Raw genomic sequence first — 15,256 nt, 5'->3', positions numbered from 1 at the left:
AACGTTTTGGTGTAGTACCCCCGGTGACTGGGGCTGCCTCGAAGTCCAAACAAAGGATCCAGGTCCAGGAAATTGAATTTCTGGTGAGTGACCTCTTATCTCATGTCCAAAAGTTATTTCCGGCAGTAGGTAATAATACCAGAAACATTCTGAGAAAATAATGTAAGAAATAACCAGGTAAATTAAGTTTGGGTTTGGTTTAACAATATCCATTAACATGGGGTGAACAGCTGTGTTGATTGTTCTCTATCCAATAGCATAGACAGTGAGACAGACCTGCCCAGTAGCTCTGACTGTTTACATCAGACAACACGTCGCAAATTTTTTTACTTGAGAAATATTGAACCACACACCTTAGTTAATGTAAAATTGCGTAACTAAAACATCCTCGTCAAAACGTCAAAATGAATGACAGATTTCTTGAGTTATCTTAGATTCATTATGGGGATTTTGAAGAAGAGAAATGGGCTTCCATGTCTACAGTCTCTCATGGGGGCCAAACATCATTAAAATGCGGAATTGGTCAACAACAACCAAAAACTCCAAGACGGAAATCTTGTTTTACAAATGAGCAACAGAAAAACACCAATCACCGTGTTCAGTGGCTACATTTTTTTTTTTAATACAGCAAAGTTGTCTAGGAGCTAGAAACAGGGTGACCGTGTCTGTCGGCACCATCTTGCCTATCTTGTAGTGTGTGTGTGTTTACACCTCATCTTGTAGTTACACCTCCGACACTGCCAAAACATCAGCTATCACTTGATCTGATTGAATCAAGGCCTGACCTTATTCCTCCTGACTTGGGGCATATTTACGTATTGAAACGAGCTAATTTAGCAAGATCTGTCATAGAAATAATTCAGGAAAAACTAAATAAACATAAGAAATTCATTGTATTGGTCTTTACTTTTCAAAACACATCTCCACATTGTGTTTGTCAACACAGATGAATCACTATCAGTCTGCTAGAGTGCTGTAGGTTCTCTAAACGTTATGTTCAGTGCACCCTGTTAGGTTTGCTCTATTTCTCTGCCTTCTCTTCTTGGGCTCCCAATGAATCACCCGGCAGATGAAAGTGTGTGATTGGTCCAAAACTCTCTGATTTTCATTATTGCACTTAGATCCCGTGTCTAGAGTAGCGCGGATCAGAACACACAAGGTGTTCCCACATCTGGGAGTCAGAACACGCTCTGTTCTGAAACGATTTCAAATACTTTTTACCTTGCTGACTCAGCCATGTCCATTACAGTAAATACAATAATATTTGCTGTAGTGTTTTTGCTGAGTCCGCAAAAACCCTACAGTGAATTCTACAGTAGTCTGCAGAAACACTACAATTGTTCTTTTTTTTGCAGACATGACTATAGTATGCTATAGTATTCACTGGAGTGATTTTACAGGCATGACTGCTGCATACTATAGTATTCACTGTAGCGTTTTTGTGGACTTTACTGTAGTATTCACTGTAGTGTTTTGTGGACATGACTGTAGTATATTGTAGTAACACCTGCCGACTTGGGTCAGATAAAATGACTATGCCAAATACTTTTTAATGAGGGGAACACCTCAATCAACCAGAACATAAGACAGAGGTTCATGACAGGCCACCTATTGAGTTGGGTCAACAGTTCTGAGCAACGCTACGACCCAGGTTTGCTTGTTTGACAGATAACACAGTAACAAGTGTAAACCAAAATGACTTCTCAGATCTGTTACTTCCATTAGGTAGCTTTCTGAAATACAACAGTGGTTTCACAGAGATTCAGCTGGCCAAGTTCACAAGATGACCAAAAACAGTAACAAACAATAATGTACATCTGATAGTAGAAAATCAACAGTTAACCACTGCATTTACATAAACAATACATATTTTAGAATTGCAAAATGACTTTACTTAAAGACTGACAACCTATTGGTGGGCACTGCCAATAACCCACGTGGACCTCAAACCAGAAAATCCTCTCCAAACAAACTGAAAACAAAAGGACATGATTGCAGTGGCTTTACATGATAAACCTCTTGAATATTTTCACATGGATAAACTCACTGATGGTCAAACTCAACACATACAAATCAGAACAATCAACCACACACCAAGCATTTATTCAGGACAGGATAGTCACAAAGTGGTCGCTCACAGAAATAAACCAGCAGCTACAACGCCGTACAGCCTTCCAAAGCGCTCACCTCAACATGACAAAGGGGTGCTTTTCTACATTTCCTGCATGTCCTCCTCTAATATGGGTGCCCAGGGAAACACTGACCAAAACTTTGGTTTGTAGCCTGTCACAATATTCTTCAGTTACAATGTTGTAAATGATAGAGGTTAAGGTGAGGTTATGGTGATGATGCCCATCTACTGTGGGACGCCAGCTAAAGAGCAGGCGGAGGCAGAGATGCAGTTCAGTTGAAGAGTCTATATAGATTTGGGTAACGGAGATGATGCACGGCAGGGAATGATTGACAGTTGTTGACATGACTCTGTCATTACTTGAGACTTGGTTGGCTTTGTAGGGAGTATGGTTTATCTAAAAGGAGATGCAGAAAGGTGCAAATAATGGGAAAGAACAGAAACCGAACATACATCATTAAATTGGCTGTTATTGGCAATAATTAACGATAATCAAATGCAATAAGCATATGAATTGGTAAAGCTACTTTCTCCAAATGTTGTTCATGACGCCCCCGGTGAATACCACAAGTCTGCAAAAACACTACAGTCATGTATGTCCTAAAGAAATACTACAGTGAATACTACAGTATACTACAGTCATGCCCACTAAAACTCTACAATTAATATTACAGTATACTACAGTCATGCCCGCTAAAACTCTACAGTGAATACTACAGTATACTACAGCCATGCCCACTAAAACTCTACAGTGAATACTGTAAGAAATTGTCTGGTTGTGAAAGGACTGTATGGTTTTAGTGGATGGTGACGACCACCAATTGGATCCTGTCTGAGAGACTCGGATCCACAACTTCTCTTTTGATCACTTTGATTTTTTTTTATTTAAGCAGGCCAATCATCAGAGGACATTGAAGTCATAGAATGCAGTACACTGCCCAGTGTAATTATTGTGGCAGTAAAGCATTTTTTCTTCTTTTGACTCGATACTTCACTAGTTTGGATTTGAGGGTTTAATAATTTGAGGGTATTTTCATACTTATCAGGTGAACTGTTAATAAATTACAGCACATTTTGGGGGAGCAAAAGTATTAGTAGGAAATCACTTATATGTGTATTAAAGTATTTGATCCCATATAGATAGCACGTAATGATCACGTCAAGCTTGTGACTCTACCAATTTGTTTGAGGCATTTTCTGTTTGTTTTGGTTGTGTTTGTGATCATTTTGTTCCCAATAGAAGTGAATGGTAAATCATGTATTGTGTCATTTTGGAGTCACCTTTGTTGTAAATAAGAATATAATATGTTTTTAAACCCTTCTATATGAATGTAGATGATACTATGTTTAAGGATAATCCTGACTGGTTCAAGAGTATTGATGAGTGAGAACATTACAGACACACAAGTCAGGTGACTTGTCAGGTGACTTGGTGGCCATTTTGGAGAGGCAGGTTGCCACTGTGATAGTGAGTTTGATAGTGAACTGGGCATTAAACATGGAATAATCCGCAACAAATACTATAGCATACTACAGTCATGGAAGGGTACCAAAAAAAAACATTTACAACTCCCCACCAACTACCAGATCTCACCCTCTTTTCATGTTTCCCTTCTCAGGATGGTGGTTCCTGGCCCCCTTGCTGATGCCGCCCCCCGTTACACCCCTCCACCTCCCCTGGACATCGATGGGTCCCCTGCCTATGCCATCAGGTCTCTACTGGACTCCCGGCGTCGTGGGGGTCGGCTTCAGTACCTGGTGGACTGGGAGGGGTAGAGGAGCGATGTTGGGTTTCGGCAACCGGCCCATCGATGCTGGGTTCAGAGGAGCGATGAGGAGCGATGTTGGGTTCCGGCGGCCGACATCCTGGACCCCAACATTATCCAGGATTTCCATATCCGGCAACCGGCCCGATCCTTGCCCTTGGGGCCGTCCTCCTGGCCGGCGTCGTCCTGTGGCTGGAACTGTGCTGGGGGTGGGATACTGTCACACCTACTCCCGTTCCCTCTCTCTGGTGCTCGACATCGCCAGTCTACTAACCACCGGTCCTGGCAACCCAGATAACGCACACCTGGCAACCATCATTACGCACACCTGCTCTCCATCGTTATGCACAACTGGACTTCATCATTACCTTGATTACTTCCCCTTTATTTATCCCTGTAGCTTCAGTCTTCAGGCAGTGTTGGTTTTGTTCACGTTCGGTACGCTTCTTCTGTTTTGTTTATCTGCTTATTCTCATTATTAAACTCACCTTCTGCACCTGCTTCCTGACTCCTAGCGTATACGTTACAATATGTCTCCCGTTAAAATAAGGTTAAGGTTAAATAAACTAAATGACAGTGTATAGTATACGACACAATCGAGGGATACTACTACAGTGTGTATTACTCTCCAGTATACTACACAATTCTCAAGGGATAGTACAGTGTGCAAAAGTCTATTTTAAGCACTACATGATCAAGCGATACTAGTGTGGAGTATAAGATTCTACAGTATAATACAGTTTACTACATAATTATATAGAATTCTATAGTAAGTACTATAGTATTCTATAGCAAGCTGCAGTATTTGTTTTACGTGGGTAACCCACCCACACACCTACGTGTATGCGTACACACACACACACACAACATTCAAAGGTAGCACACAATTGATTAGTGAGATTGTTTCATTGGAGAGACCAATAAGAAAAGACCACCTGCCAAGTGTGACATCTCTTTAAAACATATGATTTTTTATTCAAATTTACAAAAAATAAAAGGAAAAATACAACATAATAAATACATTTACTTTATTCAGCACGCCATCTTGGAATTTGATCAACATCGTGCAGGAGTGATGAAGTCCCAAAGGGAGACTGAACCTGGGGTCGTCTGGTGGCGTTCAAAGTTCATGACCTTCTACCCTCCAGAACACACACAGAATACAACCACACACCCCTGAAACACTACATGTAAAGCATGTCAGGACCTGTCATTAAATGCAGTGTATTTTCATTTGCATTTAATTGCGTGGGTAAATGGTTTGATAAATCTCCTGACAATCTCACTTTCCTCTCTGACTAAAGTGAGGGGGGGGGGGGGGGGTGGGGGGTTGACCAGGAATAGGAAACCCCCGGTCCTGGAGTGCCCCTGCGACAGGAGGCGACTGATTCAACTAATCATGCCTTTGATTGGCCCAATTTGGTGTTTCGATTCCTTTCCTCCGGAGGTGACATAATCAGTTCAATCAAGTAGTTAAGTGACGGCGGCACTACAAGCCAAGGCCTCGCCATCTACAGATCAATCAGCTGGAGCATCACTCTGATTTAGACCAATCAGCACAAGCAAAACACCAAGAGCCAATCCGCGCTGGCTAACCATGTTTCGGGGGACATAAGTCCTTATGTCACAGTAGATGAGGCACCAATCTGTTTATAATTACGACACACACATATATTACATTATCTATATTTATAGGTGTGAACTACATAACATATTCCACAGTGTATGTGAGGGTGTTTTACAGGTGTATGTGGTTATTCCCTGTGAATAGGGCTTGACTAGCCCTGGTATGGCTAACCTCTATAGTCCTCAAACTCAACTCTGGACCTCTAAGCCAGTTCCACTGTGTTTTTCATTGTTCCCCTCTAATCAGGGACTAATGTAGACCTGGGCAATTCATTATCAGATAGAACAGAAAACCAGCAGTTTCCGGACCTCGTAGGGTAAGAGTTGAATAACCCTGCTCTATATAGCCTCCACTATGGTGTCGAGACTATACAATACTAAGGAGCCATATCAGGGCTGGAGTTTGACCAAGCCTGGTCAGACCATTCACCAGGGTCCCGCTCCCCTCTCCTCCCCAGAGATTGTGCACTACGACAGTAGTCCTGGCAGGGTCCAGTCAAGTCTTTGGCCCGATTTGAATACATTCAAAACACATCCCTGCTTCCGCCCATCCTCGAAGTAATAATCACGGATCTAACCCAATTTGAGAGGTGAAAAAGGAAGGGTTCCCTTTCATCGCTTTGACTTGTCAGATCAGTGAGAGATGAAGGGCGCGTTTTTAAAAGTATTTCAACAGGACCTTACACAGGGACACAGTGTGATTGTGGACTCTTATGGTGATTGTGTGGACTTTCTCTTTTCACTAGGGGTTTGTCACAATCTGAGCCAATGTTAAGTTAACAGTGCACAACTTTTGGGCATGGCACATAAAGTCTGAGCTGACAGGAGTCTCTTTTTGCTGCCTCGGGGACACTATATGTATTCTTTGGGGTCGGTTCCATTACAGCTCCAGTCAATTCAGCGAACGGGTTGTGACAATTGCATTGGAGAATAGAATACAGCATCGGGCAGTTTTCATGGTCCAGTTAAATGGTTTTCAACGGAAACGGTATTAATCGAAATGCTGGCTTTAGAAAGCTACCTCACATAACCTTGCACGCCGGGCTTCTAGTTCTTGTCAGATACATGGCTGGTGAAGCAGAGTACCTCACAAGTAATCGAGTGCTCATGTTCCGCATAACACTTCAGGTTAAAGACCTATTTGAATACTTTGCTTTTCCACAAGAATGTTGTGTTAGGCACACGATATTCTGGTCTGTCCTAATGTAAAGTACATCGTGCCAGTTTAGTTCAGGGTCAGGTAAATCAAGTCCAGTCTGGTTGAAATATGAATCTAGGCCAGGTCTAAGTTGTCCCAACAGTGCTCTGTTCAAACGTGACAGTTTTTCCACTTACATTTTTTGGGGGGGACAATTATCTTCTCTTTTAACAAGGATATTCACTGATATTTACAAATGCATTCACATACAGTAGAACAGTAGTTATCGTCCATAGACATCTTCTTAAAAAAAAAAACGTTAAAAAAAACTTGATCTGACATTATTCATAGTCTAGTATTGAACGCCACACAGTATAAAAGTGCATTCCAGCTGAAATCCCAGCTCATTCTTAAATTGACCTATAACCTTTGACCATTACGGGGCCCAGTTGTTTCTGTTCGCTGGGCCTGCTGGTTTTCATTCTGACACTCTTCACTGATAAATGGAAGTTACGGATTGGACGGTTAAGAGTTTTCAGAGTGTGAATAGGCGGTTGAGATTGGTTGAGATTGTGCTCAAATCATGCAGACTTGGTCCTCAAGACATGTTGATTGAGTAGATGGAGGTTTTGCATAAAAAATAGTCATGTCTCTCCTCTCCTCCCTACATACAGTAAAATAATCGATTTAGAAGAGATTTATTAGATTCATACATAGATTCAATGCATCTTGTTAATACTTTTGCTTTCGTGATTTATTATACAATCAATGCCTGATAACACAAATGAGTCTTTAGTGTGTGTGGGTGTTGTGGGTCGTTCCATCAATTCGGTGCCTTTTGAGAAGTATAACTTGGTCATAATAAACTTTGATTCCACCTAATTACAGAATTTTTTTCATCTTGATAAAAAACATGTTTTCTCATCTCAAGAGGTTAATGAAAAAAAGCCATATATAGTAAGTGCCTATTAAGTTCCAAATAAAGTAACACGTTTGACGGTAACAGGGTTGACCGTGACAGGGTTGACAATTTAATCTTAATTCAGCCATAAATCCCCTTGTGACAAAGGGAATGGTAGCTTTTCTGTGCAATAGAGTGTGGCAATTGAATGCAAGCTTCACAAAAAAAAATAAACGTGTTTTAAAAAAAATGTCTAGCCTGTGTTTGTAAACACAACGACACTCAGCTAAGCCTGGGAATATCATATCCCTTTTTTTTCTTCTCACATGTGTATTTTCCAGTGATACGACTTTTTCAGCGATTTAAATGATTCATCGTTTTTTATTTGGAATGAAGTCGTGAATTGAATTATTCACTTTTCTGCCTCTGCGGACGGTGTGAATGCAACAGTTTCTGCACAATCATCTCTCTTCCCCTCTCTCTCTCTCTCTCTCTCTCTCTCCTTCTTTGTCTTTCTTCTCTATCCCTCTGTCTTGGTCATCTTATGTCCCCTTCTCCTCCGTGTGGTACCCTAATTTTACATACTTCCTTGTTGAATGTATTGTTTTGCTTGCACATCCCCCCCCCCCATCCAAAAAATAATAATAATAATTTGTTTCCAATTTCTCTCTCTCACATACACACCCTCATCCCACACACACGCAAACAAAGAAACACATTCGCTCACTCCCTGTCTCCTCTTTCTATTTCTATAGATGTAGAGCTGAATGAAAATCCTGTCTCGGATGTTTAAGTTGTTTCTCTTTGTCCAGACCACTTAACAAATTGTTGCTGCTTAGTGGAGAAACATCATGCACATTGTCTCAGTATCTGTGCTCACACGTATCAGCCTTTCACCACTTATTGCTTTAAATTACATCAATCACTCCCTCCCCTGCCCTTGCTTCCCTGGGCTCATTTTTATCTGTCTCTTTTTATTATTCTCCCTCTTCATCTCTCTCTCCGTTAACTTCTCTTCCCATTATTCTAACTCTGCTTGCCTTTTAATCATTCTTCCACCCTTCCCTCATTCCCTCTCATTCTCTCTCATTTATTCTCTCTGTCTTTCCCCTCATCTCCAGACTGCTCCTCTTTCTGCCCCTCCTCTTTTTCAGCCTCTTTTTTGTTGTTCTCTACCCCTCCCTCCCCATCCTTCTCTGTCTCCTCTTGTTTTTCTTTCTCCCTATCTCGGAACAGCTTGGCTAGCTCCTGAAATTGTGGACCCCACTCCTCCAGTCCTCCTCCCCACTCCTCCTTCTCTGCATCCTTCTCTCCCTCACTCTCCAGCGAACTGAGGGAGCCTGCACGTGACCCTGTGCCCTCCAGCCCGTACACCTGCACTGAATCATAGGGAGGCTGCGAGGGGTCAAAGGTGACCTGAGCCAGACGAAGGCGGAGGAACTCACCCACCCTGAGGGCCAAGGAGTGACCACCTGGTACTGGACCCCCTCTCCCTGCCTCTATCCCTGGGACCCACCCTGCCCCGTACCCCATGATGCCCCCATATGCACCCCTGGGCTGCCCTGGGAAGGGCAGCATCTGGGGGGTCATATCCCTTCTTCCTAAAATGTATGCCCCAATACCCACCCTGTCCCGCCAGTCAGTCATGAACCCTTCTGGGTACATACCCCCGCAAGAAGTGCCAGTCAGAGATATCCCTCCGCCCTCCCTGTCCGGCCTGGCCACCACAAAGTTGCTGCCAATCTCCAGCCCTCCCCTCCCCATGCTCCCAGGGTAGTCCTGCCTCTGTCCCGCTGCCTCCCCCTGCAGGACACTGGTGTAGTTGCGGGCGGCTGACTGCTGAGACTTGCTGTCTGGGCCGTTCGCCCCAGGGCCTCCACCTCCACCACCAGAGGAACCTCCTTCAGCTAAGCCGGAGCGTTTGGGGGAGAGGCCTGCGCGGGAGGCTCTGCGGCCCGCCATGGGCAGGGTGGCCGAGTCACACACCCAGGCACCTCCCTGACCAACCACGGAGCCAGAGCGGGTCAGAACCAGGCTGTGCTCCCTCTCCCGGGGGAGGGTCTCAGACTGGACCTGTAGGGGACGGGGAGGAGGAGGAGGGTCAGTCAGGGACAGGGGCAGGGCAAGGGAACGGCGCTGTTAAGTGGAAGTAGAAGATAAAGGAGAACAAGATGTGATATTGCGGTTGAGAGGAGAGAGAATTGTAAGGGAACGAATGGAGAGATGAATTGGAGAAATAATTACAGCAGATAGCCGGAGCGTAAGTAAAAGGCCAAAAGAAAGAAACAGGGAGATAAGGAAGATGAGGGAGAGAGAGGAGATGCCGTGAAGGAAGAAAGCAAAAAGGCAGAGAGACAGAAGAAGAATAGACAGACAGCGCGCAAGATGCAGAGTGAAAGAGAAACAGAGTTGAGAAGGTAAGAGAAGCAGCAGAGGTTAATTGAGCACTAGAAAGAGCTAATAGTGCACTGTGAGAGGAGGATGAAGAAGGAGGAGAAAATCAAGAGACAAAACGTTAAAAAAGGAAAGGGCAGAAAGCTTCTTTAAATCAAAATATATCAAATAAAAAAAACATACATATTCATCAGCATCTCCCCTCAGAACCCTGTTTAATCAGCAGTGCACTAAGCATACCAAATGATAACATTTATTCACTGATTGGGATATACAGTGCCTTGCGAAAGTATTCGGCCCCCTTGAACTTTGCGACCTTTTGCCACATTTCAGGCTTCAAACATAAAAATATAAAACTGTATTTTTTTGTGAAGAATCAACAACAAGTGGGACAAAATCATGAAGTGGAACGACATTTATTGGATATTTCAAACTTTTTTAACAAATCAAAAACTGAAAAATTGGGCGTGCAAAATTATTCAGCCCCTTTACTTTCAGTGCAGCAAACTCTCTCCAGAAGTTCAGTGAGGATCTCTGAATGATCCAATGTTGACCTAAATGACTAATGATGATAAATACAATCCACCTGTGTGTAATCAAGTCTCCGTATAAATGCACCTGCACTGTGATAGTCTCAGAGGTCCGTTAAAAGCGCAGAGAGCATCATGAAGAACAAGGAACACACCAGGCAGGTCCGAGATACTGTTGTGAAGAAGTTTAAAGCCGGATTTGGATACAAAAAGATTTCCCAAGCTTTAAACATCCCAAGGAGCACTGTGCAAGCGATACTATTGAAATGGAAGGAGTATCAGAGCACTGCAAATCTACCAAGACCTGGCCGTCCCTCTAAACTTTCAGCTCATACAAGGAGAAGACTGATCAGAGATGCAGCCAAGAGGCCCATGATCACTCTGGATGAACTGCAGAGATCTACAGCTGAGGTGGGAGACTCTGTCCATAGGACAACAATCAGTCGTATATTGCACAAATCTGGCCTTTATGGAAGAGTGGCAAGAAGAAAGCCATTTCTTAAAGATATCCATAAAAAGTGTCGTTTAAAGTTTGCCACAAGCCACCTGGGAGACACACCAAACATGTGGAAGAAGGTGCTCTGGTCAGATGAAACCAAAATTTTACTTTTTGGCAACAATGCAAAACGTTATGTTTGGCGTAAAAGCAACACAGCTGAACATACCATCCCCACTGTCAAACATGGTGGTGGCAGCATCATGGTTTGGGCCTGCTTTTCTTCAGCAGGGACAGGGAAGATGGTTAAAATTGATGGGAAGATGGATGGAGCCAAATACAGGACCATTCTGGAAGAAAACCTGATGGAGTCTGCAAAAGACCTGAGACTGGGACGGAGATTTGTCTTCCAACAAGACAATGATCCAAAACATAAAGCAAAATCTACAATGGAATGGTTCAAAAATAAACATATCCAGGTGTTAGAATGGCCAAGTCAAAGTCCAGACCTGAATCCAATCGAGAATCTGTGGAAAGAACTGAAAACTGCTGTTCACAAATGCTCTCCATCCAACCTCACTGAGCTCGAGCTGTTTTGCAAGGAGGAATGGGACAAAATGTCAGTCTCTCCATGTGCAAAACTGATAGAGACATACCCCAAGCGACTTACAGCTGTAATCGCAGCAAAAGGTGGCGCTACAAAGTATTAACTTAAGGGGGCTGAATAATTTTGCACGCCCAATTTTTCAGTTTTTGATTTGTTAAAAAAGTTTGAAATATCCAATAAATGTCGTTCCACTTCATGATTGTGTCCCACTTGTTGTTGATTCTTCACAAAAAAATACAGTTTTATATCATTATGTTTGAAGCCTGAAATGTGGCAAAAGGTCGCAAAGTTCAAGGGGGCCGAATACTTTCGCAAGGCACTGTACAGTGTCTGTCTCTTACCATGTCCACTGAGTCCTGACTTTGGCTCTGCTGCTCGCTGCTGTTCTCTGTACAGTTGCTCATAGCTCCCCCTCCGCCTCTCTCCTGGCTGTCATTGGTCCGCGGTGTCCCTCCATCTGAGGTGCTAACCCCGCTCTGCGGGCCCGTTCCGTCTCTGCTCTCTCTGCTGCTCATTTCAGCTGGGCCTATGTACACAGCCCCTGGCTCCAGGGCCCCCACCATGGCCCCCTGATTCTGGATGACCAACGAGTGGTCCGGCTGGCCCCCGGGGAAGCGGTAGGCCAGCTCAGCCAGGCCCGGCTCAAACTGGCTCCCTGGAGTACGTCGGAGAACAGGTAAGGTATGGCTGCTGTAGCAGAGGCGGCCGTACATGGGTCCTCCAGGGCCGGAGTAGGCCGGGTCCAGGGTTGGGTTCTGGGCCCAGCTGTAAGACTGGGCTTTGTCCTGGACGTGCTGGGAGTAGCGTCTGGGGGGTAGAAGATAGGGTGTGACAAGGCTAGACTATATGTTACAGCAGCTTTACACAGAAACAAATGCCATTGAGGGATAACATAACATAGACATATATCACACAGCACAATAGACCATGCTTGAGGGAAAGTGGAAGTTAGTGGTGCCCAACAAAGTGTAGAATAAAGTGTCATAGTTTTCCTCCTTATTTTTAGATTGGAGGCTGATTAGTTTTGAGGCAATAACTGATCTAAGTGGATCAATACAGTCTTAGAGAGACTCCTGAGAACTCTTGAGGACTGGAGTTTTGTCTGCCTGTGTTTCTTCCCAGGACAGCTTTCAATGAAACACACACTCACATGTTCCTGCTGTCCAGGGTGCGGTATACCCTGCGTGAGCTGTGGGGGGCGCTCTGGAGCGCTGCAATGTCGAAGGCGGCCGTGTCGGCCTCACCCCCACCCTCGTCGTCGTAGGTGATGATGTTCTCCCGCACATCGTCCTCCTCCAGGGGGGACAGAGAGTCCCGCTTCTGACGGCGGAGGGACAGGGACAAGGCACTGACCGCTGGGGGTGGGGAGGGAGAGAGAGAGAGTAAACAAACACTGGAAAGGGGCAGATTAGAGTGTTGGTATAGCATATCTCTGCCCTGTATGCTAAAATCAGTAATTGACTTAGAGCCACAGCCAGTCAGACATAGATACACTGTGTACTGTACTAACCCAGTCACATTGGAATTGGAACGACGTAGGCATTCAGGAGGTCATTCCCAGTAAAATTCCAATGCAATTTGATGTAAATTAGGTTTGTGTTTCCCAGTAGAATAACTAACCAACTAATCATCAAGTCTTGATTGGTTGGATACGGTGTGCTAGTGTGTTGTAACGAAAGCCTGCAGTGCACACCCTATGGATCTGGGTCTCTGAGACCAGGATTGAGTATATTTACCCAGCAGAGTGGCAACACAGGCCAGGATGGCCAGCAGGGCGGCGGTGCTAAGCCCAGGGGAAGGAGAGGTGGACTGCTGGGGGACACACACCGTCTCTCTCTCCCACTCCCAGTCTCCCTCCGTCTGCCTCTCCTGCCTCTCCTTCTCCCCAGCCCGGGCCCCTCCTCTCAGGCAGGGGCAAACGGACACGGTGACCGTCCCGGTGGAGGTCAGGCCAGATGTCCCGTCCCTTAGTACCAGGGGGACGTGCAGCGTGAGGGAGGAGGAGGACGAGCGGGAGAGGGGCTGCAGGGGCGACAAGAGCAACAGGGTGGCGGTGGGGCCTGGAGGAAGAGAGCGAGAAAGAGGGAAATACAACATTAGAGGGGTAAAAAAAAACACAAGTAACACAACTGAATTTAATTGAAAGAAATCTCTACTATATAACGTTATTCCCATAGCTTCCCACAGCTTCCCTCAGAGGATGTGTCCGAAAGCATTGGGAAAATATGGATGTAGAGTAGAGGCAGAGGTAAACAACAGGGGAAACAAAAGGGGAGGAGGATAAAAGATGTAAACATTTGAAGGCACGGAGGCTGTGAGATGGATGGTAGAGGAGATAGGTAGAGACAGAGAGAGAAGAGGGGGGAGAGGAGTGTGTGTGGGAGAGAGGGGGCCAGACAGAGCGGGGGGAGCGAGATGGGACGCGTGTGTGAGAGAGAGACGTAGAGAAAGGAAAGGAGAGAGACTATACACACCTCCACTGTCCCTGATGCTGAAGTTGAGGGCGACGCTGGACTCTGGAGGGATGCTGAAATAGACAGCGCTGTCATTCCCTCCCTCATCTCTATCAATCGCACGCAACACCTGCACCACCTGAATGGGAGAGATAAGAGAGAATGTGAGACCAGACACAGAGGAGGAACGATTGGGAGGTTGGAGGGAGGATGGGGGAGGGGGAGGTCGGAGAGAGAGAGACACACACACAGACAAGAAGAGAAAGAGAAAAGAGAAAGATAGATAGCAGCAGAGGTAGAAGAGATAGGAGGGGGATATGAGAAAAATAATAGAGATTGAGAAAGAGTACTTTGTAACAACGCATTCCTTTAACTATCGCCCACATCCCTGTGCAAGAGTTCAGCATTTACCTAATCAAAACAAACAGACTGCTAGACAAAACCTTTAATACCAAGTAGGAAGTAATTAAAGTATATCTAGCCATAACAGAGGAGGGAATGACTGGTTTGGCTTTCCGTATACAATCTACTAAGCCTGGATTCCGACTGTGAAGATGCACTTAGAAAATAAATTATCTTATTCGATCTAGTGAATATTATCTCAGTTTAAACCATTGGGACTCTCTTAAAATACTGCCTGTGGAGAACAGGCAATACAACATACCTCTTTAATGGACTTTAGAGTGCATTAGTGCTAGTGCAGTGATTCAGACCAGGATTAAGATGTTAGAAAGTTTCTGAGTTATGCAGTAGCTAAGGGCTCTCATTTTGAAAGGGTTTATACATTAGAAACTTTATTTTCTCTGTTTTAATGTCTTTAGAAAATTACATTACATACTGAACAAAAATAAATGCAACAATTTCAAAGATTTCACTGAGTTACCGTTCATTTAAGGAAATCAGTCAATTGAAATAAATTCATTAGGCCCTAATCTATGGATTTCACATGACTGGGAATACAGATATGCATCTGCTGGTCAGCGATACCTTAAAAAAAAGGTAGAGGCGTGGATCAAAAAACCAGTAAGTATCTGGTGTGACCCACCATTTGCCTCATGCGGCATGATACATGGAAGAACTGAGACATTTTCAGGTCCCAGGAATTGTGTACAGATCCTTGCAACATGGGGCCGTGCACTATCATGCTGAAACATGACTTGATGGCAGATGGCACGAGAACGGGCCTCAGCATCTCATCACGGCATGAGAAATGTCAAATTGACATTGTTGTGTTCATTGTCCGTAGTTTATGCCTGCCCATACCATAATCCCAC

The 15,256-nt window shown here is 44.5% G+C and overlaps 1 protein-coding gene across 1 annotated transcript in view; it reads right to left on the bottom strand.

The window, feature by feature from the left end:
• Positions 1-8,648: 8,648 nt before the first annotated feature.
• Positions 8,649-15,256, bottom strand: part of LOC139377059 (uncharacterized) — a 129,731-nt gene continuing 123,123 nt past the window's right edge. Inside the window, exons 10-14 of the mRNA XM_071120108.1 lie at positions 14,004-14,121; positions 13,266-13,589; positions 12,680-12,884; positions 11,871-12,336; positions 8,649-9,635 (exon numbers count right to left, since the gene is read on the bottom strand). Of these exons, the coding sequence (XP_070976209.1) occupies positions 8,649-9,635; positions 11,871-12,336; positions 12,680-12,884; positions 13,266-13,589; positions 14,004-14,121 (2,100 nt within the window). The remainder of the gene's footprint in view (positions 9,636-11,870; positions 12,337-12,679; positions 12,885-13,265; positions 13,590-14,003; positions 14,122-15,256) is intronic.

This window comes from Oncorhynchus clarkii, chromosome 20 (assembly GCF_045791955.1).
Source record: "Oncorhynchus clarkii lewisi isolate Uvic-CL-2024 chromosome 20, UVic_Ocla_1.0, whole genome shotgun sequence".
Lineage (NCBI taxonomy): Eukaryota > Metazoa > Chordata > Actinopteri > Salmoniformes > Salmonidae > Oncorhynchus > Oncorhynchus clarkii.
Note: the sequence above shows the minus strand (reverse complement) of the source record. Positions and strands in the feature narration are given on the sequence as shown.